Source organism: Entelurus aequoreus, linkage group LG14, assembly GCF_033978785.1.
Source record: "Entelurus aequoreus isolate RoL-2023_Sb linkage group LG14, RoL_Eaeq_v1.1, whole genome shotgun sequence".
NCBI lineage: Eukaryota > Metazoa > Chordata > Actinopteri > Syngnathiformes > Syngnathidae > Entelurus > Entelurus aequoreus.
Genome location: NC_084744.1, coordinates 59,332,677 through 59,359,232, shown reverse-complemented (window position 1 = coordinate 59,359,232; position 26,556 = coordinate 59,332,677). Strand labels below are relative to the sequence as shown.

Below are 26,556 nucleotides of genomic sequence, written 5' to 3'. Positions count from 1 at the left end.
AAGATGAGACCTTCTGGAGGAAAGTTCTGTGGTCAGATGAAACTTAACCGTGTGGACAATGCTGAAGAAACAAGTCCATGTCAGAAAAACCAACAAATTTAGCTGAACTGCACCAATTTTGTCAAGAGGAGTGGTCAAAAATTCAACCAGAAGCTTGTAGACATGTAACCAAATATTAAAACTGCTGTATTTGCTTGCTTTTACCCAGCAAATTTGCTCACACCACAGAACACTTTTCCACTTTGCATCAGTCCATCTAAGATGAGCTTGAGCCCAGCGAAGCCGGCGGCGTTTCTGGGTGTTGTTGATAAATGCGCCTAGAACAGCCCGGGTGGTTCCTTTCCTCTTTTGGTTGTTGTTTGTATACTTCCCAAGGACATTCCGTGTCTAAATGATAATTCCCCTTTTGTAAAAGAGTATATTACTCAGATGTTTCTGTAGCAGCACTATATAGAAATTAGGGCTGCAACAACTAATCGATTAAAATCGATTATTAAAATAGTTGCCGATTAATTTAGTCATCGATTCGTTGGATCTATGCTATGCGCATGCGCAGAGGTTTTTTTTTTTTTTTTTTTTTTTTTTTTAAATTTTAATAAACCTTTATTTATGAACTGCAACATGTACAAACAGCTGAGAAACAATAATCAAAATAAGTATGGTGCCAGTATGCTGTTTTTTTTTCAATAAAATACTGGATAGGATAGAAATGCATTTTGTCCCCTTTATCCGATTATTAATCGATTAATCGAAGCAATAATCGACAGATTAATCGATTATCAAATTAATCGTTAGTTGCAGCCCTAATAGAAATGTGACTATGCAGTAGTACAGACCATTATTAATATATAATGAGAATAAAATATTGAATTTAGAGAACATTAATTGTATTTTTTAAGGTGTAATAAAGAGGGAAAACTTGGGAAGCTACAAAGATAAAAAAGTACACCCTGCCCTAACCCTAACCCCTAACCCTTTATACTTACCCACCAATACTACGAGGCGGTGTCTGTCTTTAGGATCTTTATGGTACGGGATGACCTCCACGTACGTAGGCGGACAAATGGAGTCATGAACCCCTGAGCTCCACCTTCTAGAACAAGCTGCTTCTTTCACCCGACTGCTCTTCTTGCCCAGTCGGAAACTCTTCCTCAAACCAGCTGGGAAGGAAGAAGAGAAAGGTATGGAGTTTTCAATCATCGGTATTGTTTTTTTCCCGACAATACGCGAGATTCCAGTAGGTTTTGGCACAAAAATGAAGGCGATGTATCTACAGTGGACCCCTTAAGAGTTTGACTTCAAATCAGAAGGAAGTGGTTAGAGCAGGGGTCACCAACGCGGTGCTCGCGGGCACCAGGTAGCCCGTAAGGACCAGATGAGTAGCCCGCTGGCCTGTTCTAAAAATAGCTCAAATAGCAGCCTCTACTTTTTAAATTGTATTTATTTACTAGCAAGCTGGTCTAGCTTTGCCTGACATTTTTAATTCTCAGAGAGACAAAACTCAAATAGAATTTGAAAATCCAAGAAAATATTTTAAAGACTTGGTCTTCACTTGTTTAAATAAATTCATTACTTTTTTTTACTTTGCTTCTTATAACTTTCAATAAGACAATTTTAGAGAAAAAAATACAACCTTAAAAAAGATTTTAGGATTTTTAAACACATATACCTTTTTACCTTTTAAATTCCTTCCTCTTCTTTCCTGACAATGTAAATCAATGTTCGAGTAAATTAATTTTTTTATTGTAAAGAATAATAAATACATTTTAATTTAATATCATCATTTTAGCTTCTGTTTTTTCGACGAAGAATATTTGTGAAATATTTCTTCAAACTTATTATGATTAAAATTCAAAAAAAATATTCTGGCAAATCTAGAAAATCTGTAGAATCAAATGTAAATCTTATTTCAAAGTCTTTTGAATTTCTTTTTTTTTTTTAAAATTCTGGAAAATACAGAAGAAATAATGATTTGTCTAGCTTGGTCCAATTTGTTATATATTCTAACAAAGTGTAGATTGGATTTTAACCTATTTAAAACATGTCATTTAAATTCTAAAATTAATCTTAATCAGGAAAAATTACTAATGATGTTCCATAAATTATTTTTTAAAATTTTTCAAAAAGATTCGAATTAGCTAGTTTTTTTCTTCTTTTTTTCGGTTGAATTTTAAAGAGTCGAATAGATAAAAAAAAAGATAAACTGTTTCAAAATGTAATTGTCTTTTTTTTTTCGTGTTTTCTCCTCTTTTAAACCGTTCAATTAAGTGTAAATATCATTAATTATTAATAATAACATAGAGTTAAAGGTAAATTGAGCAAATTGTCTATTTCTGGCAATTCATTTAAGTGTGTATCAAACTGGTAGCCCTTCGCATTAATCAGTACCCAAGAAGTAGCTCTTGGTTTCAAAAAGGTTGGTGACCCCTGGGTTAGAGTGTCCGCCCTGAGATCGAGTAGGTTGTGAGTTCAAACCCCGGCCGAGTCATACCCAAGACTATAAAAATGGAACCCATTGCCTCCCTGCTTGGCACTCAGCATCAAGGGTTGGAATTGGGGGTTAAATCACTTACACCATGAACTTGACGGTTCCAGGTTCGATCCCCGCTTCCGCCGTCCTAGTCACTGCCGTCGTGTCCTTGGGCAAGACACTTTACCCACCGGCTCCCAGTGCCACCCACACTGGTGTTACTTAGATATTGGGTTTCACTATGTAAAAGCGCTTTGAGTCACTAGAGAAAAGCGCTATATAAATATAATTCACTTCAGTTCGTATATTCACTATTTTATTTAAGGACAAAATTGCAATAAGAAACATATGTTTAATGTACCCTAAGATTTGTTGTTAAAACAAAGCCAATAATGCAATTTTTTGTGGTCCCATTTATGTAGAAAAGTATCAAAAAGAATCTAAATATATTTTGGTACCGGTACCGGTATATATATATATATATGTATATAAATATTGGTATCAGGACAACACTATACAGTACTATCAATTCCTCTAATTTGAGGATTTAATTTAAAATGGTCATGGTCCTGCTTGGCCAACGCCCAGAGTCCAAGGTGGCTCGCTTGCCTGAGACCAGACATGCCCCTGAAAAACATTGTTTCATGAGGGTGTTGTCATAGGCGAGTGCTGCATTTTGCCCCAGTTTATAATAGAGACCTGGAAACTGATTTAATCTGTGGAAAAAGGCATAATGTGTCCTCTTTAAAAGACGAGAGGAGGGGTGCAGCCTGTTCTTACCGCCTGTCGATCGCATTGCAGACACTAGACTCCAGCCTCCACTTAACCTAGGGGTCGGCATCCCAAAATGTTGAAAGAGTAAAAAAATTTAAAAATAAAAAATCTGTCTGGAGCCGCAAAAAGTTAAAAGCCTTATATAAGTGTTATAATGAAGGCAACACATGATGTGTCTATATTAGCCTACTATCAAAATGACTTTAAAAGTCTTATATAAGTGTTATAATGAAGGCAACACATGGTGTAAGTGTCTATATTAGCCTACTATCAAAATGACTGTAAAAGTCTTATATAAGTGTTATAATGAAGGCAACACATGGTGTAAGTGTCTATTTTAGCCTACTATCAAAATGACTTTAAAAGTCTTATATAAGTGTTCTAATGAAGGCAACACATGATGTAAGTGTCTATATTAGCCTACTATCAAAATGACTGTAAAAGTCTTATATAAGTGTAATAATGAAGGCAACACATGGTGTAAGTGTCTATATTAGCCTACTATCAAAATGACTTTAAAAGTCTTATATAAGTGTTATAATGAAGGCAACACATGGTGTAAGTGTCTATATTAGCCTACTATCAAAATGACTTTAAAAGTCTTATATAAGTGTTATAATGAAGACAACACATGATGTAAGTGTCTATATTAGCCTACTATCAAAATGACTGTAAAAGTCTTATATAAGTGTTATAATGAAGGCAACACATGGTGTAAGTGTCTATTTTAGCCTACTATCAAAATGACTTTAAAAGTCTTATATAAGTGTTCTAATGAAGGCAACACATGATGTAAGTGTCTATATTAGCCTACTATCAAAATGACTGTAAAAGTCTTATATAAGTGTAATAATGAAGGCAACACATGGTGTAAGTGTCTATATTAGCCTACTATCAAAATGACTTTAAAAGTCTTATATAAGTGTTATAATGAAGGCAACACATGGTGTAAGTGTCTATATTAGCCTACTATCAAAATGACTTTAAAAGTCTTATATAAGTGTTATAATGAAGGCAACACATGATGTAAGTGTCTATATTAGCCTACTATCAAAATGACTGTAAAAGTCTTATATAAGTGTTATAATGAAGGCAACACATGGTGTAAGTGTCTATATTAGCCTACTATCAAAATGACTGTAAAAGTCTTATATAAGTGTTATAATGAAGGCAACACATGGTGTAAGTGTCTATATTAGCCTACTATCAAAATGACTGTAAAAGTCTTATATAAGTGTTATAATGAAGGCAACACATGGTGTAAGTGTCTATATTAGCCTACTATCAAAATGACTTTAAAAGTCTTATATAAGTGTTATATAAGTGCCGAGTGTGAAATTTGGTGGCGGAGGAATTATGGTGTGGGGTTGTTTTTCAGTGAAAGGAACTTTGAATGCTCCAGGGTACCAAAACATTTTGGACAATTCCATGCTCCCAACCTAGTGGGAACAGTTTGGAGTGGGCCCCTTCCTCTTCCAACATGACTGTGCACCAGTGCACAAAGCAAGGTCCATAAAGACATGGACGACAGAGTCCCGTGTGGATGAACTTGACTGGCCTGCACAGAGTCCTGACCTGAACCCAATAGAACACCTTTTGGGATGAATTAGAACGGAGACTGAGAGCCAGGCCTTCTCCACCAACCTCAGTGTGGGACCTCACCAATGCGCTTTTGGAAGAATGGTGGAAAATTCCTATAAAGACACTCCGCAACCTTGTGGACAGCCTTCCCAGAATATTTGAAGCTGTAATAGCTGCAAAAGGTGGTCCGAGATCATATTGAACCCTATGGGTTAGGAATGGGATGGCACTTGTTCAGGTTAACCTAACATGTTTTTCTGTTTTTTTTTATATTCGGAAACTTCTTGTAGTTTGTGGACAGTAGCAAGAGGACAGTCGGGATAAAAGAAAAGTGGCTTATTGAATGATGGATTCATGATATGATGTCAAAGCCTAAATCTGTTGTTAAGCAGCATGTCGATTCAGCACTGTTAGCCACAAAAAAAAAACCACGGCGCATAAAATGACAACAGGGGGATCGGGCCCCCCAGAATAGTGTGCCAAGGGTGATTTGTACGCCTTCTGACAACCAGCGTCTGCCATGCGCCTGTGGTTTTGGCCCGTCTTTGTCGGCACGCCGGCTTTTCATGACGTTAACGACTTCTGAGCCGGCGATGCCAGGCTCGCTTCGACATGGACCGTAATTTGACTTTGTAAGCATCTCTGTCTGTTTCCTCCCCGTGCGGCAAGTGTTTGTTTACGTGGCACGCGGCTCAAAGTCGCCCCTATTTCTTCCAACGAAACTCGTTTAAGCGGGAAAACGCCTCGTCATTTTCAGTTTTAAGTCACCGTGGCAGTGTTGCAGAATTCCCGCGACCAATGAGCCGTTTTTAAGAAATGACTGCAACGTTATTTCTACAAAACCAGTGAAGTTGGCACGTTGTGTAAATGGTAAATAAAAACAGAATACAATGATTTGCAAATCCTTTTCAACTTATATTCAATTGAATGTACTGCAAAGACAAGATATTTAACATTTTGTTTTTGCAAATAATCATCAACTTAGAATTTAATGGCGGCAACACATTAATAATAATAATAATAAAAATAGATTTTATTTGTAAAAAAGCACTTTACATTGAGTAAACAACCTCAAAGTGCTACAGTGTATTAAAAAAATAAAAATATAATAAAAAATATTAAAAATAAAAACTAGAACAGCCAAAAAGCTAGAACTAGTATGCATATATCTAAAAAAAAAAAAAGGCTTTTTTAAAAAGAAGGGTTTTAAGCCTTTTTTAAAAACATCCACAGTCTGTGGTGCCCTCAGGTGGTCAGGGAGAGCGTTCCACAGACTGGGAGCGGCGGAGCAGAAAGCCCGGTCTCCCAATGTTCGTAGCTTTGTCCTCGGCGGTTGGAGGAGGTTAGCCTGTCCGGAGCAGAGGTGTCGTGTGGAGGTTTTGGGGGTGAGTAGTTCTTTGAGGTAGAGGGGGGCATTTCCATGGAGGCACTGGTGGGTTAGTAGGGAGACTTTGAATTCAATCCTGAGTCATTGCAAAAAAGCTGGCACAGGTGCATTTTTACCACTGTGTTACATGGCCTTTCCTTTTAACAACACTCAGTAAACGTTTGGGAACTGAGGAGACACATTTTTGAAGCTTTTCAGGTGGAATTATTTCCCATTCTTGCTTGATGTACAGCTTAAGTTGTTCAACAGTCCGGGGGTCTCCGTTGTGGTATTTTAGGCTTCATAATGCGCCACACATTTTCAATGGGAGACAGGTCTGGACTACAGGCAGGCCAGTCTAGTACCCGCACTCTTTTACTATGAAGGCACGTTGATGTAACACGTGGCTTGGCATTGTCTTGATGAAATAAGCAGGGGCGTCCATGATAACGTTGCTTGGATGGCAACATATGTTGCTCCAAAACCTGTATGTACCTTTCAGCATTAATGGCGCCTTCACAGATGTGTAAGTTACCCATGTCTTGGGCACTAATACACCCCCATACCATCACAGATGCTGGCTTTTCAACTTTGCGCCTACAACAATCCGGATGGTTCTTTTCCTCCTTTGTCCAGAGGACACGACGTCCACAGTTTCCAAAAACAATTTGAAATGTGAACTCGTCAGACCACAGAACATTTTTTCCACTTTGTGTCAGTCCATCTTAGATGAGCTCGGGCCCAGCGAAGCCGGCGGCGTTTCTGGGTGTTGTTGATAAATGGCTTTGGCTTTGCATAGTAGAGCTTTAACTTACACTTACAGATGTAGCGACCAACTGTAGTTACTGACAGTGGTTTTCTGAGGTGTTCCTGAGCCTGTGTGGTGATATCCTTTACACACTGATGTCGCTTTTTGATGCCGTACCGCCTGAGCGATCGAAGGTCCGTAATGTCATCGCTTACGTGCAGTGATTTCTCCAGATTCTCTGAACCTTTTGATGATATTACAGACCGGAGACGGTGAAATCCCTAAATTCCTTGCAATAGCTGGTTGAGAAATGTCGTTCTTAAACTGTTCGACAATTTGCTCACGCATTTGTTGACAAAGTGGTGACCCTCACCCCTTCCTTGTTTGTGAATGACTGAGCATTTCCTGGAAGCTGCTTTTACACCCAATCATGGCACCCACCTGTTCCCAATTAGCCTGTTCACCTGTGGGATGTTCCAAATAAGTGTTTGATGAGCATTCTCAGTCTTTTTTTTTGAAACATGTTGCAGGCGTCAAATTCCAAATGAGCTAATATTTGCAAAAAATAACAACGTTTTCCAGTTCGAACGTTGAGTATTTTGTCTTTGCAGTCTATTCAATTGAATATAAGTTGAAAATGATTTGCATATCATTGTATTCTGTTTTTATTTACCATTTACACAACGTGCCAACTTCACTGGTTTTGGGGTTTGTACTTTACAGTGACTTAGGACGTGCTGCATTAAGATGTTTGACGGTACCAGATGACTTTAACCAGGAACAATTGCCACAGACTAGAGATCCCATGAGGTAAATCCTTAATAAAAGGTAATCCAGCACAACATTTTTTTACAAAAAGCCCCCCAAATATTAACACTGATTTAGTCATCTTACTCTTGATTTTAACCATATTCAATACTAGCATTATCTCAGGATTCTAAGAACATTACTGTCATATTGAGTAAAATGCTACTTTTTGTGTTTGCAAACCTTACAAGAGCGTATATTCATAGAAGCTCACAAATATACATTATTTCAGGCATTATTAGCCATTTTGCATGTTTGATTTAGGAGTTATGTTTAAATAACTGTCATTTTGAGTGTGACATGGAGTAAAAAAACAAATGTTTGTATTTGCAAACCTTACAAAAGCACCTGATTCTAGAAAGCATGTGTCAATCACAAATATTATCATTTATTTAACACATACTGTAAACCCGAGTGTTATATTTGCCTCATGTACTAACCAAAAAAAATGCATAAGAAGGCACCTGTAAACAACTGATGAAAAATACATTTAAAAACAATTATTGAGTGCTGAAATAAACAAAGTAAATTAATAATGAATATATTTCCTAAATAAACTGTAAATGAAATGACATAAAAGTCATAATTTTTGCGCTAAAGAAACTTCACTATGACTTTAGCTCCAGACGTCTTCTGTTTGATTGTGTCATTACTGCCACAAGTGGTGGAAAAATGTATTACAACTGTGGCCCATACGGACCATAACTGAGAAACATATATTTTTTGGGCTCGCGGCGCAACATTGGGCCCTGGCCCTATGGTTAAGAAACACTAGTCTAGATTGCAATTCTGTATTGCAACTAAATTAATGGTAAATACTAATAAATATTTTTCTTAACCAAACTGTCAATAGAATTATAGTGCAAATTTAAATCCAGCTTACCCACTTTTGTCATCATTTTTGCGCTTAAGAAACTTCCCCTATGCCTTTAGCTCCAGACTTCTTCTGTTTGATATCGTCATTACTGCCACAAGTGGTGGAAAAATGTATTACAACTGAGTACCGCTGAGTCCCATACGGACCATAACTGAGAAACAAATATTTTTTAATTTATTAACTCAGGAAATACGTCCCTGGACACATGAGGACTTTGAATATGACCAATGTACGATCCTGTAACTACTTGGTATCGGATCGATACCTAAATTTGTGGTATCATCCAAAACTAATGTAAAGTATCAAAACAACAGAAGAATAAGTGATTATTACATTTTAACAGAAGTGTGGATAGAACATGTTGAAACAGAAAGTAAGCAGATATTAACAGTAAATGAACTAATAGATTAATAATCCATTTTTACAGTTTGTCCCTTATAATGTTGACAAAATAGAATGATAAATGACACAATATGTTACTGCATATGTCAGCAGCTAAATTAGAGTCTTTGTTTGTTTACATACTACTAAAAGACAAGTTGTCTTGTATGTTCACTATTTTATTTAAGGACAAACTTGCAAAAAGAAACATATGTTTAATGTACCCACAAAAAATATACGCCACACCCACATACCCCACCCCCCCATCCAACGCCCTTGACGCGATTCCCTTAGGGGTGATGCATGGCTGAAGAGCTGCAGCCCGCCACCATGGCCCCCCCACTCCCTCCCCTCTGTTGCTAGATATCTCGAGATGTACGTTGTAATAAGTATATGTGCTTTGCTATGGAGGTTTTTCCCCACTCCAGTCTAGATTGTATTTTTGTACTCACCCTTCCCCGGCGTTTACCTTTTTCCCATCTTTTACGGGGTACTTGTGGTGTTTGTTTGTCTCATCTTGAACGGGTTTGTGCTGAAAGCAAAGTTTCGTTGTACTTGTGCAATGACAATAAAGACCTACCTACCTAAGATTTTTTGTTCAAATAAAACCAATAATGCCATTTTTTTGTGGTCCCCCTTATATAGATAAGTACCGAAAAGTATCAAAATACATTTTGGTACCGGTACTAAAATTTTGTTATCGGCACAACCGTATTTCAATATCGCTGTGTGGAGGTCTTGCTCCTCCGGGTTCTCCGGACCACCAATGACGGACATGACAGCCGTGTTCATCTTTGCAAACAAGGATTTATTTTGCGATAAGTTGTTCAAGTTTCTGCCGCTCGTTCTCCACCATCAACAACCTCCTCTCCTTCCCGACTGCTGCCTTTAACAGAGCGACAGGTGATCGGACAAACACTCACAGCTGTGTCATCTACGCACCTGTCACTAATATCGAAGCCGATCCTGACACACCCCGCTTCGCTGCAGGTCTGCAGGCCACGCCCCCCCCCCCCCACACACGCTGATTCGCTTATTTTGCTGACAATCGGAGATTGAAACTCCGACATTAATTAATTAATGATTGCCCAGTTTGGCTGCAGTGGAACCACCCACTCTATGCTCCCCCTTTGAAGTCAATGGACGCTCAGCTTAACCACAATAAATGAACGTTGCAAAAGCAGCTGATTCTAAAGAAAAGTGTGAAAATCTTGTTTATATATTCGGGAACATCTCGAAGATTAAAAAATTGCAAGTTGAACAATGCTTTCAGAATAAAATTCTAATTTCTGTCCGAAAAGACCTACTAATATCTAGATATACAATTAATTTAGGATGTCTTATTAAGTAAAATTATTAATTTAACTAGTTTTAGTATTTTTCTTTCCGAAAATCTAGTCTTTTTATGTTAGCTGAGCTTCCCTTGCATTCTTCGAGACATCTCTACTGCTCAAACCACATTTTTTTTTAATTTTCTCCGGTTCCTTTAAATCATTAAACCTATAAAAACATGCTTCATCAGATATGATCCCATGTATCTGTTTTTCTTGGTGGCCGTTATTGTTGAGTTGTCATGTCCAATTGCCTCAAGTGTGTCATGTTTTTTTTTTAAACACCAGTACTCTTTCCAGTATCAGAGGGATTTATGTGGAACAAGTCAAACATCTCACCAATGTGGATTCCAGTTATAGCACCGTAGTCGACATCCTCCTCCACTGGAAAAACTAGAGAGGGAAAACCATGAGATTTCATGCCCAGAGTATTAGCACATGGTCTAAATCATACGTACAACTATTTTGCTTTGGAAATTTAAATAATAGTCGGATTTAGGAATGGTATCCAGAATTGAAAAAAAGATTAATAACCAGCTTACAGAGTGGTTGAAACATGCAACGGAATGTTCTACGATTTGGAAAAGTGAGGTGGGAACAAGTTTGGCGGGCATGGATCGTGATATCATCCAAAAACTAAATACAGTCGCGATCAAAAGTTTGCATACACTTGTGAAGAACATAATGTCATGGCTGTCTTAAATTTCCAATACTTTCTACAACTCTTATTTTTTTTGTGATAGAGTGATTGGAGCACATACTTGTTGGTCACAAAAAAACATTCATGAAGTTTGCTTCTTTTATGAATTTATTATGGAGCAATTGAAAATGTGACCAAATCTGCTGCTCAATTGTTGTTTCAGCGCACCAATTTATTTTTTGTTGACCAGTGTCTCCACCTGCTGCTGCCACTAATCGCTCCCCTTTATACAGTCGTGGTCAAAAGTTGACATACACTTGTAAAGAACATAATGTCATGGCTGTCTTGAGTTTCCAATCATTTCTACAACTCTTATTTTTTTTGTGATAGAGTGATTGGAGCACATACTTGTTGGTCACAAAAAAACATTCATGAAGTTTGCTTCTTTTATGAATTTATTATGGAGCAATTGAAAATGTGACCAAATCTGCTGCTCAATTGTTGTTTCAGCGCACCAATTTATTTTTTGTTGACCAGTGTCTCCACCTGCTGCTGCCACTAATCGCTCCCCTTTATACAGTCGTGGTCAAAAGTTGACATACACTTGTAAAGAACATAATGTCATGGCTGTCTTGAGTTTCCAATCATTTCTACAACTCTTATTTTTTTTGTGATAGAGTGATTGGAGCACATACTTGTTGGTCACAAAAAAACATTCATGAAGTTTGCTTCTTTTATGAATTTATTATGGAGCAATTGAAAATGTGACCAAATCTGCTGCTCAATTGTTGTTTCAGCGCACCAATTTATTTTTTGTTGACCAGTGTCTCCACCTGCTGCTGCCACTAATCGCTCCCCTTTATACAGTCGTGGTCAAAAGTTGACATACACGTGTAAAGAACATAATGTCATGGCTGTCTTGAGTTTCCAATCATTTCTACAACTCTTATTTTTTTGTGATAGAGTGATTGGAGCACATACTTGTTTGTCGCAAAAAACATGAATGAATTTGGTTCTTTTATGAATTTATTATGGGTCTACTGAAAATCTGCTGGGTCAAAAGTATACATACAGCAATGTTAATATTTGCTTACATGTCCCTTGGCAAGTTTCACCGCAATAAGGCGCTTTTGGTAGCCATCCACAAGCTTCTGCTTGAGTTTTTGACCGCTCCTCTTGACAAAATTGGTGCAGTTCAGCTAAATGTGTTGGTTTTCTGACATGGACTTGTTTCTTCAGCATTGTCCACACGTTTAAGTCAGGACTTTGGGAAGGCCATTCTAAAACCTTCATTCTAGCCTGTTTTAGCCATTCCTTTACCACTTTTGACGTGTGTTTGGGGTCATTGTCCTGTTGGAACACCCAACTGCGCCCAAGACCCAACCTCCGGGCTGATGACTTTAGGTTGTCCTGAAGAATTTGGAGGTAATCCTCCTTTTTCATTGTCCCATTTACTCTCTGTAAAGCACCAGTTCCATTGGCAGCAAAACAGGCCCAGAGCATAATACTACCACCACCATGCTTGACGGTAGGAATGGTGTTCCTGGGATTAAAGGCCTCACTTTTTCTCCTCCAAACATATTGCTGGGTATTGTGGCCAAACAGCTCCATTTTTGTTTCATCTGACCACAGAACTTTCCTCCAGAAGGTCTTATCTTTGTCCATGTGATGTCAGATGAAACAAAAACTGAGCTGTTTGGCCACAATACCCAGCAATATGTTTGGAGGAGAAAAGGTGAGGCCTTTAATCCCAGGAACACCATCCGTACCATCAAGCATGGTGGTGGTAAAGCTAATATTACATACACCTTAGAGCAGTGGTTCTTAACCTGGGTCCGATCGAACCCTAGGGGTTCAGTGAGTCGGCCTCAGGGGTTCGGCGGAGCCTCCGCCGCGGAGGTCAAGACACACCCGACTCATCGTGTAAATAAAAACGTCTCCCTATAGGCGTATTATGGATACCCCCAAACGATGTTCCATCTAATTTTCCATCTAATTTGCAGGTGTGTAAGTTGTTGAGTTCAGGCACTGTGTTGGTTTTGTTCTTTTTGTGCACCAGTAAAAAAACATAACTTTTGACTTGAATTTGAAAAAAATATATATATATTTTTTTTCCACTTATTAAGGGTTAGGTGAATGCGCATATGAAACTGGTGGGGTTCGGTACCTCCAACAAGGTTAAGAACCACTGCCTTAGAGTCATATAACTTGGAATGGGACACATGTTAACTGTTAGCGTGCTAACGTTAGCATGCTAACATCACAGGGCTAACTTTTTTTTTGCTAATGTTACGCTTTTTTTGTCTAGTTCCGCAGCCATACACCTTACCGTTGTATAACTTGGTATTTAAAACATGCTAACTGTATGCATGTTTATGTTAGCATGCTAACATTAAAGTGATAGCTTTATGAGCTAATTTTGCTACCATTTACCCTAGAGTCATATAACTTGGTATGTGACAGCTGTTAATTATTAATGTGCTAACTTTAGCATGCTAGCAGGCTAACAATAAAGTGCTAACTTTTTTGCAAATTCTATGCTCTTTGATAAATGTTTTTTATTTTTATTTTTTATTAATCGATCCAACAAAATAATACACAATAACACCACAATAATACAATTCCAATTCCAAAACCAACAACAGTATCAATATTAATAAGAATTCCTACATAGCAGTGATTATAAATCTCTCATTGACATTATAATCACAGCCATTTATAAAAAAAAATTAAAAAAACATTTCAAAAATTAATAATAGTTCACACATTGTGTCCAATATTTTCCACAAAGATAAAATAAGTCATATTTTAGGTTCATTTAGTAGTTAAAACAAATGTAAATAATGGATCTCATATTCCAATATATGACTCATTATTATCTAAGCTAAATGCAATTTTTTCTACTGATATCATCTCCATAGTTTGTGTGTAAAAGTCAGTATGAGTTGGACTATCAACATCTATCAATTTTTTTTTAGTATTAACCCTTTTTGTTATGATGCATATTGAAAGAAATGCATTTTGACTCCTTACGATCCCTTTTTCAAATAATTTTCTGAAGGTAAAATCTCAAAATGTGCACATTTCCCGACCATATAGACTGCAGGAAGCTGACTGCTCCGCCGCTCCCAGTCTGTGGAACGCTCTCCCTGACCACCTGAGGGTACCGCAGACTGTGGATGCTTTTAAAAAAGGCTTGAAAACCCTTCTTTTTTTAGATATATGTGTTCTAGTTCTAGCTATTAGGCTGTTCTAGGTTTTATTTTTATTTTATTTTTTGCAATGCACTGTAGCACTTTGAGGTTGTTTGCTCAATGTAAAGTGCTTTTACAAATAAAATCCATTATTAGGGTCCGCACAGGACCTTTTCAAAAGGAATCCCAAAGGGAGTCCTTTTGCAATGGGACGAAAGGACCCTATTGAAATTGTAAGGTTTTATTATTATTATTCTTTATTATTATTATTATTCCGCAGCTTTGCGCACTACTTCGCCCCCCTTAACATGCTTCAAAACTCACCAAATTTTTTACACACATCCAAAAAGTGTGCCAGCAGACTTTAATATAAAAACCTAACCCCAAAACACAAAATTGAGCTCTAGCGCCCCCTAGGAAAAAAAAAAAACAGACTGCCTCTAACTCCCACTAGGAAGGTCGTAGAGACATGAAACAAAAACCTGTATGTAGGTCTGCTCTAGACCTACAACTCATAATGACACATTCTCGGGCGAAAATCAACAGGAAATTGGCAATTTACCTTTTTTGACAAAAATGTACTAAAAACACTGTTTTTTACATCTTTGACCTCTAATTTGACCCCCTTAAAATACTTCAAAACTCACCAAACTTCGCACACACATTGGGACTGGTAGAAATTGCGATCTCAAAAAAAAAACCGAACCCCGAAACTCAAAATTGTGCTCTAGAGCAATTTTTTAATAAAACAGAGAAAAAAATGCTTTTTAGAGGAAAACTCAGACAAAACTGCTTATAACTTCCGGTAGGAACGTCGTAGAGACATGAAACAAATACCTCTACGTAGGTCTCATTTAGACCTACATTTCATACATTGACACCCTTCAGCAAAAATCAACAGGAAGTTTGTTATCTCCATTTCAAAACAACATTTTTGTACCAAACGGTCACCAAACATCAAACATTATCTCCTCTGAGCGCGTTTGTCGTTTCGGCTTCAAACTGCTACAGGAGAGAGATTGAACCCTTCTGATTAAAAGTTGACGACGGCGTTGTGATTAGTGCTACCGTTTTGATTTTACGCGCCTTCAAAGACCCGCAGCACTAAAGTTTCTACGGTGCCAAAAATGACAACGAAACTGCAATTAGACCTTCTTTGGCCTCAATACACACAATAGCCTATAATGACAATGTGAACTCAGACACAACTTCCTCTAACTCCCAGTACCAATATCGTAGAGACTCGAAACAAAAACCTCTATGTAGGTCTCACTCAGGACTACCTCTGGACAAAAGTATTGGACACCTAGGACTAGCACCTGCCAGAAGGCGGACCCGACCAATGCTGCTTGCAGCTTTAATTATTATTATTATACGTTCAAATGTGAAGTGCAATGGAAATACAATCTATTAGGCTCAGTGGCCTTGTGGTTAGAGTGTCCGCCCTGAGGTCGTGAGTTCAAACCCCGGACCGAGTCGTACCAAAGACGATAAAAACAGGACCCATTGCCTCCCTGCTTGGCATTCAGCATCAAGGGTTGGAATTGGGGGCTAAATCGCCAAATGAATCCCGAGCGTGGCCACCTCTGCTGCTCACTGCTCCCCTCACCTCACCTGAACATGGGGATGGGTCATTTCACCACGCCTAGTGTGTGTGTCACTATCGTTGGGACTTTAACCTTAAAATTAAAGACACATTTTTTGGGGGGCGGCATAGCTCCGTGCCAGCAACTTGAGGGTTCCAGGTTCGATTCCCGCTTTCGCCATCCCAGTCACAGCTGTTGTGTCCTTGGGCAAGACGCTTGACCCACCTGCTCCCAGTGCCACCCACACTGGTTCAAATGTAACTTAGATATTGGGTTTCACTATGTAAAGCGCTTTGAGTCACTAGAGAAAAGCGCTATATAAATATAATTCACTTCACTTTATTTATTTAGCAAAAATGTGCATGTTTTCTATTTTTTAATGTACCGGTTTGGGACCTGTTTAAACACTGACAATGTTTTTCAAGTACCGATTTGGTACTAGTATCAGTTAAAATGTAGATGATACACATCTCTGATTATAAAGCAGTTACATGAACAAATATTTATTTTATGTAATTTTTTCTGTTTGTTCAGGCCTGACCGCACCTTCCCTGCCTTGCCTGTGACCTTCTGACCGAAACTCTCCCTCACAAAACCAGGCTCCGGTATGTTTATTGGTGGCCTTTTAAAAGGTCCTTGGCTCTTTTGTGGGAAAAAAAAAAGAAAACAGATCACCTGTTGCTTTGACTTGCTCGGGCTGGAACAGGGCTTTGGGTCGCTGCAGTGCAACTCTTCTGTAGGACCATAAATCAAATCAGGGGTTTGTGGAAATGCCTCAGGTTTATTTTTTTTTATTTTTTTTTTGTGGGGTCCAAAATACCAAATAATGCATCACCTCTCTTGGAGCTGCTGTGAGGGGATGAGTCCCGCTCGGGTGTTGTCGCCACCGACGGGGCAAGCCTGCCACCAGGCGTCATCCTCCATGGTGGCAATCTGCAGGATGTCGCCTCTTTTAAAGGCGATCGCCGCATCCTTGCACGGCACAGCCGGATCCTCATTTGGGTCGTAGTCAAAGAGAGCTCTTACAAACAACTAGGGGGGAAAGAAATCATGTAGGCTTTTTGAAATGATAATAACTCGGATGATTAACCACAAAATATCTTGCATTAATCATGTATCTATGCAGATTAATTACGAAAACTAACACCAATGAAGTCGGCACGCTGTCTAAATGGTAAATAAAAACAATACAATGATTTGCAAATCCTTTTCAACCTATATTCAATTGAATAGACTGCAAAGACTTTATTTTTTTGTAAATGTTAGCTCATTTGGAATTTGATGCCTGCAATGTGTTTCAAAAAAGCTGGCACAAGTGGCAAAAAAGACTGAGAACGTTGAGGAATGCTCATCAAACACTTATCTGGAACATCCCACAGGTGAACAGGCTAATTGGGAACGGGCGGGTGCCATGATCGGGTATAAAAGCAGCTTCCATGAAATGCTCGGTCATTCCCAAAACAAGGACGGGGCGAGGGTCACCACTTTGTGAACAAATGCGTGAGCAAATTGTTTAAGGACAACATTTCTCAACCAGCTATTGCAAGGAATTTGGGGATTTCACCATCTACGGTCCGTAATATCATCAAAAGGTTCGGAGAATCGGGAGAAAACACTGCACGTAGTCAAGTCAAGTCAAGTCAACTTTATTTATATAGCACATTTTCAACAACTTTTTAGATTGCACCAAAGTGCTTTACAGGTTAAAAAAGCATGGAGCAAACAAAAAACAAAAAAAAAAACAACAACAAAAAAAAACAACTAAGCAAAACAACAACAACAACAAAAAAAAACAAAGAACATAAACAATGAGTGTGCTAAACAAGATAATGCAAATGCAATACGGTAAAACGTAAGCAGCAAGGCTGAAAACAAACATTGAATGCCCGTGACCTTCAATCCCTCAGGCAATACTGCATCAGAAAGCGACATCAGTGTGTAAAGGATATCACCACATGAGCTCAGGAACACTTCAGAAAACCACTGTCAGTAACTACAGTTGGTTGCTACATCTGTAAGTGCAAGTTAAAACTCTACTAAACTTCCTGACGATGTCAGACTATCCCCAACTCTCACTACTTTTAAAACTAGACTGAAGACTTTTATGTTCACCTTAGCTTTCAGCTAAATCTTTTAATCTTTTAACTTTTAACGTCTGCACTGTTTTTATTTTTATTGTCTGCATTTTAATTTTGCTTTTATTTTCTTTCATTTCACTTTGTTGTCTGTGAAGCACTTTGAGTCTGCCTTGTGTATGAAAAGCGCTATACAAATAAAGTTGCCTTGCCTTGCCTTGCCTACTATGCAAAACCAAAGCCATTTATCAACAACACCCAGAAACGCCGCCGGCTTCGCTGGGCCCGAGCTCATCTAAGATGGACTGATGCAAACTGGAAAAGTGTTCTGTGGTCTGACGAGTCCACATTTCACATTGTTTTTGGGAACTGTGGACGTCGTGTCCTCCGGACCAAAGAGTCTGCAGTAGAGTTTTAACTTGCACTTACAGATGTAGCGACCAACTGTAGTTACTGACAGTGATTTCCTGATTTTTCCCATAAATACTTCCTGAAATAAGCAGGGGCGTCCATGATAACGTTGCTTGGATGGCAACATATGTTGCTCCAAAACCTGTATGTACCTTTCAGCATTAATGGTGCCTTCACAGATGTGTAAGTTACCCATGTCTTGGGCACTAATACACCCCCATACCATCACACATGCTGGCTTTTACACTTTGCGCCTATAACAATCCGGATGGTTCTTTTCCTCTTTGGTCCGGAGGACACGACGTCCACAGTTTCCAAAAACAATTTGAAATGTGGACTCGTCAGACCACAGAAGACTTTTCCACTTTGCATCAGTCCATCTTAGTTGAGCTTGGGGGCGTTTCTGGGTGTTGTTGATAAATGGCTTTGGCTTTGCATAGTAGAGTTTTAACTTGCACTTACAGATGTAGCGACCAGCTGTAGTTACTGACAGTGGTTTTCTGAAGTGTTCCTGAGCCCATGTGGTGATATCCTTTACACACTGATGTCGGATTGTCGGACGCATTTGTTGACAAAGTGGTGACCCTCACCCCGTCCTTGTTTGTGAATGACTGAGCATTTCATGGAAGCTGCTTTTATACCCAATCATGGCACCCACCTGTTCCCAATTAGCCTGTTCACCTGTGGGATGTTCCAAATAAGTGTTTGACGAGCGTTCCTCAACTTTCTCAGTCTTTTTTGCCACCTGTGCCAACTTTTTCGAAACACGTTGCAGGCTTTAAATCCCAAATGAGCTAATATTTGCAAAAAATAACAACGTTTTCCAGTTCGAACGCTAAGTATCTTGTCTTTCAATCAATCAATCAATCAATGTTTATTTATATAGCCCGAAATCACAAGTGTCTCAAAGGGCTGCACAAGCCACAACGACATCCTCGGCTCAGATCCCGCATCAGGGCAAGGAAAAACTCACAACCCAGTGGGACGTCAATGTGAATGACTATGAGAAACATTGGAGATGTGGGTCTCTAGGGGAGACTGGATGCAATGGACGTCGAGTGGGTCTAGCATTATATTGTGAAAGTCCAGTCCATAGTGGATCTAACATAATAGTGAAAGTCCAGTCCATAGTGGATCTAACATAATAGTGAGAGTCCAGTCCATAGTGGATCTAACATAATAGTGAGAGTCCAGTCCATAGTGGATCTAACATAATAGTGAAATTCTACTACAAGAGTCCAGTCCATAGTGGATCAAGCATAATAGTGAGAGTCCAGTCCATAGTGGATCTAACATAATAGTGAGAGTCCAGTCCATAGTGGGGCCAGCAGGACTGGAATCTCACTAATATGTTAGATCCACTATCGACTGGTCTCTCACTATTATGTTAAATCCACTATGGACTGGACTCTCACAATTATGCTTGATCCACTATGGACTGGACTCTCACAATATTATGTTAGATCCACTATGGACTGGACTCTCACAATATTATGCTAGGTCCACTATGGACTGGAATCTCACTATTATGTTAGATCCACTATGGACTGGACTCTCTCACTATTATGTTAGATCCACTATGGACTGGACTCTCACAATATTATGCTAGGTCCACTATGGACTGGAATGTCACTATTATGCTAGATCCACTATGGACTGGACTCTCACAATATTATGTTAGATCCACTATGGACTGGACTCTCACTATTATGTTAGATCCACTATGGACTGGACTCTCACAATATTATGATAGATCCACTATGGACTGGACTCTCACAATATTATGATGGATCCACTATGGACTGGAATCTCACTATTATGTTAGATCCACTATGGACTGTACTCTCACTATTATGTTAGATCCACTATGGACTGGACTCTCATAATATTATGTTGGATCCACTATGGACTGGACTCTCACAATATTATGTTGGATCCACTATGGACTGGACTCTCACACTATTATGTTAGATCCACTATGGACTGGACTCTCACTATTATGATAGATCCACTATGGACTGGACTCTCACAATATTATGATCGATCCACTATGGACTGGAATCTCACTATTATGTTAGATCCACTATGGACTGTACTCTCACTATTATGTTAGATCCACTATGGACTGGACTCTCATAATATTATGTTGGATCCACTATGGACTGGACTCTCACACTATTATGTTAGATCCACTATGGACTGGACTCTCACAATATTATGTTGGATCCACTATGGACTGGACTCTCACACTATTATGTTAGATCCACTATGGACTGGACTCTCACACTATTATGTTAGATCCACTATGGACTGGACTCTCACTATTATGTTAGATGCACTATGGACTGGACTCTCACTATTATGTTAGATCCACTATGGACTGGACTCTCAATATTATGTTAGATGCACTATGGACTGGACTCTCACTATTATGTTAGATCCACTATGGACTGGACTCTCACTATTATGTTAGATCCACTATGGACTGGACTCTCACTATTATGTTAGATCCACTATGGACTTTGCAGTCTATTCAATTGAACATAAGTTGAAAAGGATTTGCAGATCATTGTATTTTGTTTTTATTTACCATTTACACAACGTGCCAACTTCACTGGTTTTGGGGTTTTGTATTTCCATCGGATTCATTTCCCAGATGCTAGCTGGGTTTTTCTCGAAAAACGAGCACTGTCGCAGAAAATAATTTGTCTTAATCCTACGCCACATTGGCTTTTCTCCAACAATCTCCACGACTTGCATCAGGTTTATTAATTAAAAGCAAACACATGCAATAATCTGCCTTTACTGTAACCAGATGGTCACGTAAAGCAAGTAAAAGGGAACACGTCATCTACCGTACCTTTTTATGGGACGCCACATCTTGCTTGGAGGACGCCGGAACAATGGTGAACGTGACGTCACCTTCCGAGCGTGCCTGCACACCATTAGCCACACATTAAAAGGGAAACGCCGTCGAACGTTGGCTTATTTCTTCGCTACACGAGGTGATTGATACTCCTTCTGTGTTTGTTTGTGGAATAACAGCTGGGAGACGTTAGCTTAGCATAAAGACACGGGGGCGAAGGGGGAAAAAAAACGTACGACCCAGATCTGTCAGAAGTGTCTAGAAGTACCCACAGAATGGCGGGGGGGAAAACTATTTAAATTTGTAAAGTGTTTGGTCAGAATTAATGTGCCTTGGCATGGTTTGTACGAGCCTACTGGGGAGATCAATGCTATTCTTCCAAAAGATATTGCCTCATTTTGGTGTTTTTTTCGATCATTATGGGGAGCGCGGTCGGACATTCCCGTAGCTATACGATGCAAAAATGGCACGTTATTTTTCTTTGTCATCCATCTGCACATTTGCATTTACCCAGCTCGATAATTAACATCAAATGTCAGCCATATTTCATGCAAATTATGAGCAAAGACAAATCCTTGGCACCGGAGCTGACTGAGCTAACTCTTTCTTGGCCCGCCCGGCTCGTTAATGTTTCATTTTTTTTTTGTTATTGGCAACAAATAGCTTGTAAAGACCAAAACTAACATGAGATTAATCTTACTGACAAGTTTTGTTTGCGTTGCCAAAAGAGGGAAATATTTGATTGGTCTGTCTTGTGTTGTCCAAAACTCGTAAAAACTCAATGAGACGTTTTGTTACATTACACAACGACAGTACGGGTTCTGTCAAAACCTGGATTACTGTACTGTAATGCTCGAATGGGGTGGGATTCTTTACTGTACATTTGGAACGGTCCGAGACTGGCACGCACCATCCCAGCAGGCACAAGACATTAATACAACGTTGATTATACATACAGTCGTGGTCAAAAGTTGTAAAGAACATAATGTCATGGCTGTGTTGTGTTTCCAATACTTTCTACAACTCTTTTTTTTTTGTGATAGAGTGATTGGAGCACATACTTGTTGGTTACAAAAAACATTCATGAAGTTTGGTTCTTTTATGAATTTATTATGGGTCTACTGAAAATGTGAGCAAATCTGCTGGGTCAAAAGTATACATACAAGTACAACGGAACTATGTTTTCAGCACAAACCCGTTCAAGATTAGACAAACAGTGTACAGGGTTACAGAACAGGAACGCTGATGGGTCGCCAAAGGCGCCGCGTAAAAGATAAGAAAAAGGTAAAACGCTGGGGAAGAAGATGAGTAAAAAAATACAATCTAGACTGGGCTCCTAAGGGGGTCTAGTCTGGAGTGGGAATGCACACATGAACATGTTACATTTAATCACGACGACTCGCTACAGAATGGGTGGGGAGTTGGGGCCCTGGAGGTCGACTGCTGCTATGAAGCGCTGCCAGCCGTCCATGACCAAATCTGCTGGGTCAAAATGTTAATATTTGCTTACATGTCCCTTGGCAAGTCTCACTGCAATAAGGCGCTTTTGGTAGCCATCCACAAGCTTCTGCTTGAATTTTTGACCACTCCTCTTGACAAAATTGGTGCAGTTCAGCTAAATGTGTTGGTTTTCTGACATGGACTTGTTTCTTGACGTTGGTCAAAAAGCATGTTGTTTCAACGTTGTATTTGTATTGTAGACTATTGCTTGGAAAATGACCAAAATTTAATGGTCAGACCAACGTCAGAACCCAACATTGATTAAACGTCGTCAAAAAGCATGCTGCTTCAACGTTAGATTTGTGTTGTAGAACACTGGTTGGGAAATGACCAAAAATCAATGGTCAAATGAACATCCGAACCCAACATTGATTAAACGTCGTCAAAAAGAATGTTGTTTCAACATTGTATTTGGGTTGTACAATATTGGTTGGAAAACGACCATAAATAAATGGTCAAACCAACTTCAGAACCCAAAATGTATTAAACATCGTCAAAAAGCATGCTGCTTCAACGTATTTGTGTTGTAGAATATTGGTTGGAATATGACCAAAAATCAATGGTCAAATCAACGTCAGAACCCAACATTGATTAAACATCGTCAAAAAGCATGTTGTTTCAACATTGTATTTGTGTTGTAGAATATTGGTTGGGAAATGACCAAAAATCAATCGTCAAACGAACATCCGAACCCAACATTGATTAAACGTCGTCAAAAATAATGTTGTTTCAACGTTGTATTTGGGTTGTACAATATTGGTTGGAAAACGACCATAAATAAATGGTCAAACCAACTTCAGAACCCAAAATGTATTAAACATCGTCAAAAAGCATGCTGTTTCAACGTATTTGTGTTGTAGAATATTGGTTGGAATATGACCAAAAATCAATGGTCAAATCAACGTCAGAACCCAACATTGATTAAACATCATCAAAAAGCATGTTGTTTCAACATTGTATTTGTGTTGTAGCATATCGGTTGGAAAATTACTAAAAATCAATGGTCGAACCAACGTCAGAACCCAACATTGAATAAACGTCAAAAAGCATGTTGTTTCAACGTTAGGTTTGTCTTGTAAAATATTGGTTGGAAAATGACCAAAAAATCAATGGTCAAACCAACCAACATTGATTAAACGTTGTCAAAAAGCATGTTGTTTCAACGTTGTATTTGTGTTGTGAAATAATGGTTGGACTATGACCAAAAATCAATGTTCAAACCAACGTCAGAACCCAACAGTGATTAAACATCATCAAAAAGCATGTTGTTTCAACGTTGTATTTGTGTTGTAAAATAATGGTTGGAATATGACCAAAAATCAATGTTCAAACCAACGTCAGAACCCAACAGTGATTAAACATCGTCAAAAAGCATGTTGTTTCAACATTGTATTTGTGTTGTAGAATGCTGGTTGGGAAATGACCAAAAATCAATGGTCAAACGAACATCCGAACTCAACATTGATTAAACGTCGTCAAAAATAATGTTGTTTCAACGTTGTATTTGGGTTGTACAATATTGGTTGGAAAACGACTATAAATAAATGGTCAAACCAACTTCAGAACCCAAAATGTATTAAACATCGTCAAAAAGCATGTTGTTTCAACATTGTATTTGTGTTTTAAAATATTGGTTGGAATATGACCAGAAATCAATGATCAAATCAACGTCAGAACCCAACATTAATTAAACGTCGTCAAAAAGCATGCTGTTTCAACGTATTTGTGTTGTAGAATATTGGTTGGAATATGACCAAAAATCAATGGTCAAATCAACGTCAGAACCCAACATTGATTAAACGTTGTCAAAAAGCATGTTGTTTCAACGTTAGATTTGTGTTGTAGAATATTGGTTGGGAAATTACCAAAAATCAATCGTCAAACGAACATCCGAACCCAACATTGATTAAACGTCAAAAAGCATGTTGTTTCAACATTAGGTTTGTCTTGTAAAATATTGGTTGGAAAATGACCAAAAAATCAATGGTCAAACCAACCAACATTGATTAAACATCGTCAAAAAGCATGTTGTTTCAACGTTGTATTTGTGTTGTAAAATAGTGGTTGGAATATGACCAAAAATCAATGTTCAAACCAACGTCAGAACCCAACAGTGATTAAACATCGTCAAAAAGCATGTTGTTTCAACGTTGTATTTGTGTTGTAGCATATTGGTTGGGAAATGACCAAAAATCAATGGTCAAACGAACATCCGAACTCAACATTGATTAAACGTCGTCAAAAATAATGTTGTTTCAACGTTGTATTTGGGTTGTACAATATTGGTTGGAAAACGACCATAAATAAATGGTCAAACCAACTTCAGAACCCAAAATGTATTAAACATCGTCAAAAAGCATGTTGTTTCAACATTGTATTTGTGTTTTAAAATATTGGTTGGAACATGACCAGAAATCTATGATCAAATCAACGTCAGAACCCAACATTAATTAAACGTCGTCAAAAATGATGCTGTTTCAACGTATTTGTGTTGTAGAATATTGGTTGGAATATGACCAAAAATCAATGGTCAAATCAACGTCAGAACCCAACATTGATTAAACGTTGTCAAAAAGCATGTTGTTTCAACGTTAGATTTGTGTTGTAGAATATTGGTTGGGAAATTACCAAAAATCAATCGTCAAACGAACATCCGAACCCAACATTGATTAAACGTCGTCAAAAATAATGTTGTTTCAATGTTGTATTTGGGTTGTACAATATTGGTTGGAAAACGACCATAAATAAATGGTCAAACCAACTTCAGAACCCAAAATGTATTAAACATCGTCAAAAAGCATGTTGTTTCAAAGTTGTATTTGTGTTGTAGAATATTGGTTGGAATATGACCAGAATTCAATGATCAAATCAACGTCAGAACCCAACATTAATTAAACGTCATCAAAAAGCATGTTGTTTCAACGTATTTGTGTTGTAGCATATCGGTTGGAAAATGACTAAAAATCAATGGTCGAACCAACGTCAGAACCCAACATTGAATAAACGTTGTCAAAAAGCATGTTGTTTCAACGTTAGGTTTGTGTTGTAAAATATTGGTTAGAAAATGACCAAAAATCAATGATTAAACCAACGTCAGACCCCAACATGGATTAAACATCGTCAAAAAGCATGTTGTTTCAACGTTGTATTTGGGTTGTACAATATTGGTTGGAAAACGACCATAAATCAATGGTCAAACCAACTTCAGAACCCAAAATTTATTAAACATCGTCAAAAAGCATGCTGTTTCAACGTATTTGTGTTGTAGAATATTGGTTGGAATATGACCAAAAATCAATGGTCAAATCAACATCAGAACCCAACATTGATTAAACATCAAAAAGCATGTTGTTTCAACATTGTATTTGTGTTGTAGAATATTGGTTGGAATATAACCAAAAATCAATGGTCAAATCAACGTCAAAACCCAACATTGATTACCGGTAAACGTAGTCAAAAAGCATGTTGTATCAACGTTGTATTTGGGTTGTAGAATATTGGTTTGAAAATGACCAAAAATCAATGGTCAAACCAATGTCAGAACCCAACATTGATTAAACGTTGTCAAAAAGCATGTTGTTTCAACGTTGTATTTGTATTGTAGACTATTGGTTGGAAAATGACCAAAAATCAATGGTCAAGCCAACATCCGAACCCAACATTGATTAAACGTCATCAAAAATAATGTTGTTTCAACGTTGTATTTGGGTTGTACAATATTGGTTGGAAAACGACCATAAATAAATGGTCAAACCAACTTCAGAACCCAAAATTTATTAAACATCGTCAAAAAGCATGCTGTTTCAACGTATTTGTGTTGTAGAATATTGGTTGGAATATAACCAAAAATCAATGATCAAATCAACGTCAGAACCCAACATTAAATAAACGTCGTCAAAAAGCATGTTGTTTCAACGTTAGGTTTGAGTTGCTCAACGTCAGGACCTAA

General features: G+C 38.2%; 1 protein-coding gene across 1 annotated transcript in view; it reads right to left on the bottom strand.

Moving 5' to 3' along the window:
* The window catches only part of LOC133665141 (MAGUK p55 subfamily member 7-like), a 93,029-nt gene that overhangs the window by 19,758 nt on the left and 46,715 nt on the right, over positions 1–26,556 (bottom strand). The window contains exons 7-11 of the mRNA XM_062070364.1: positions 21,102–21,176; positions 16,591–16,787; positions 16,431–16,489; positions 10,675–10,728; positions 987–1,160 (exon numbers count right to left, since the gene is read on the bottom strand). Coding sequence (XP_061926348.1) covers positions 987–1,160; positions 10,675–10,728; positions 16,431–16,489; positions 16,591–16,787; positions 21,102–21,176 — 559 coding nt within the window. The remainder of the gene's footprint in view (positions 1–986; positions 1,161–10,674; positions 10,729–16,430; positions 16,490–16,590; positions 16,788–21,101; positions 21,177–26,556) is intronic.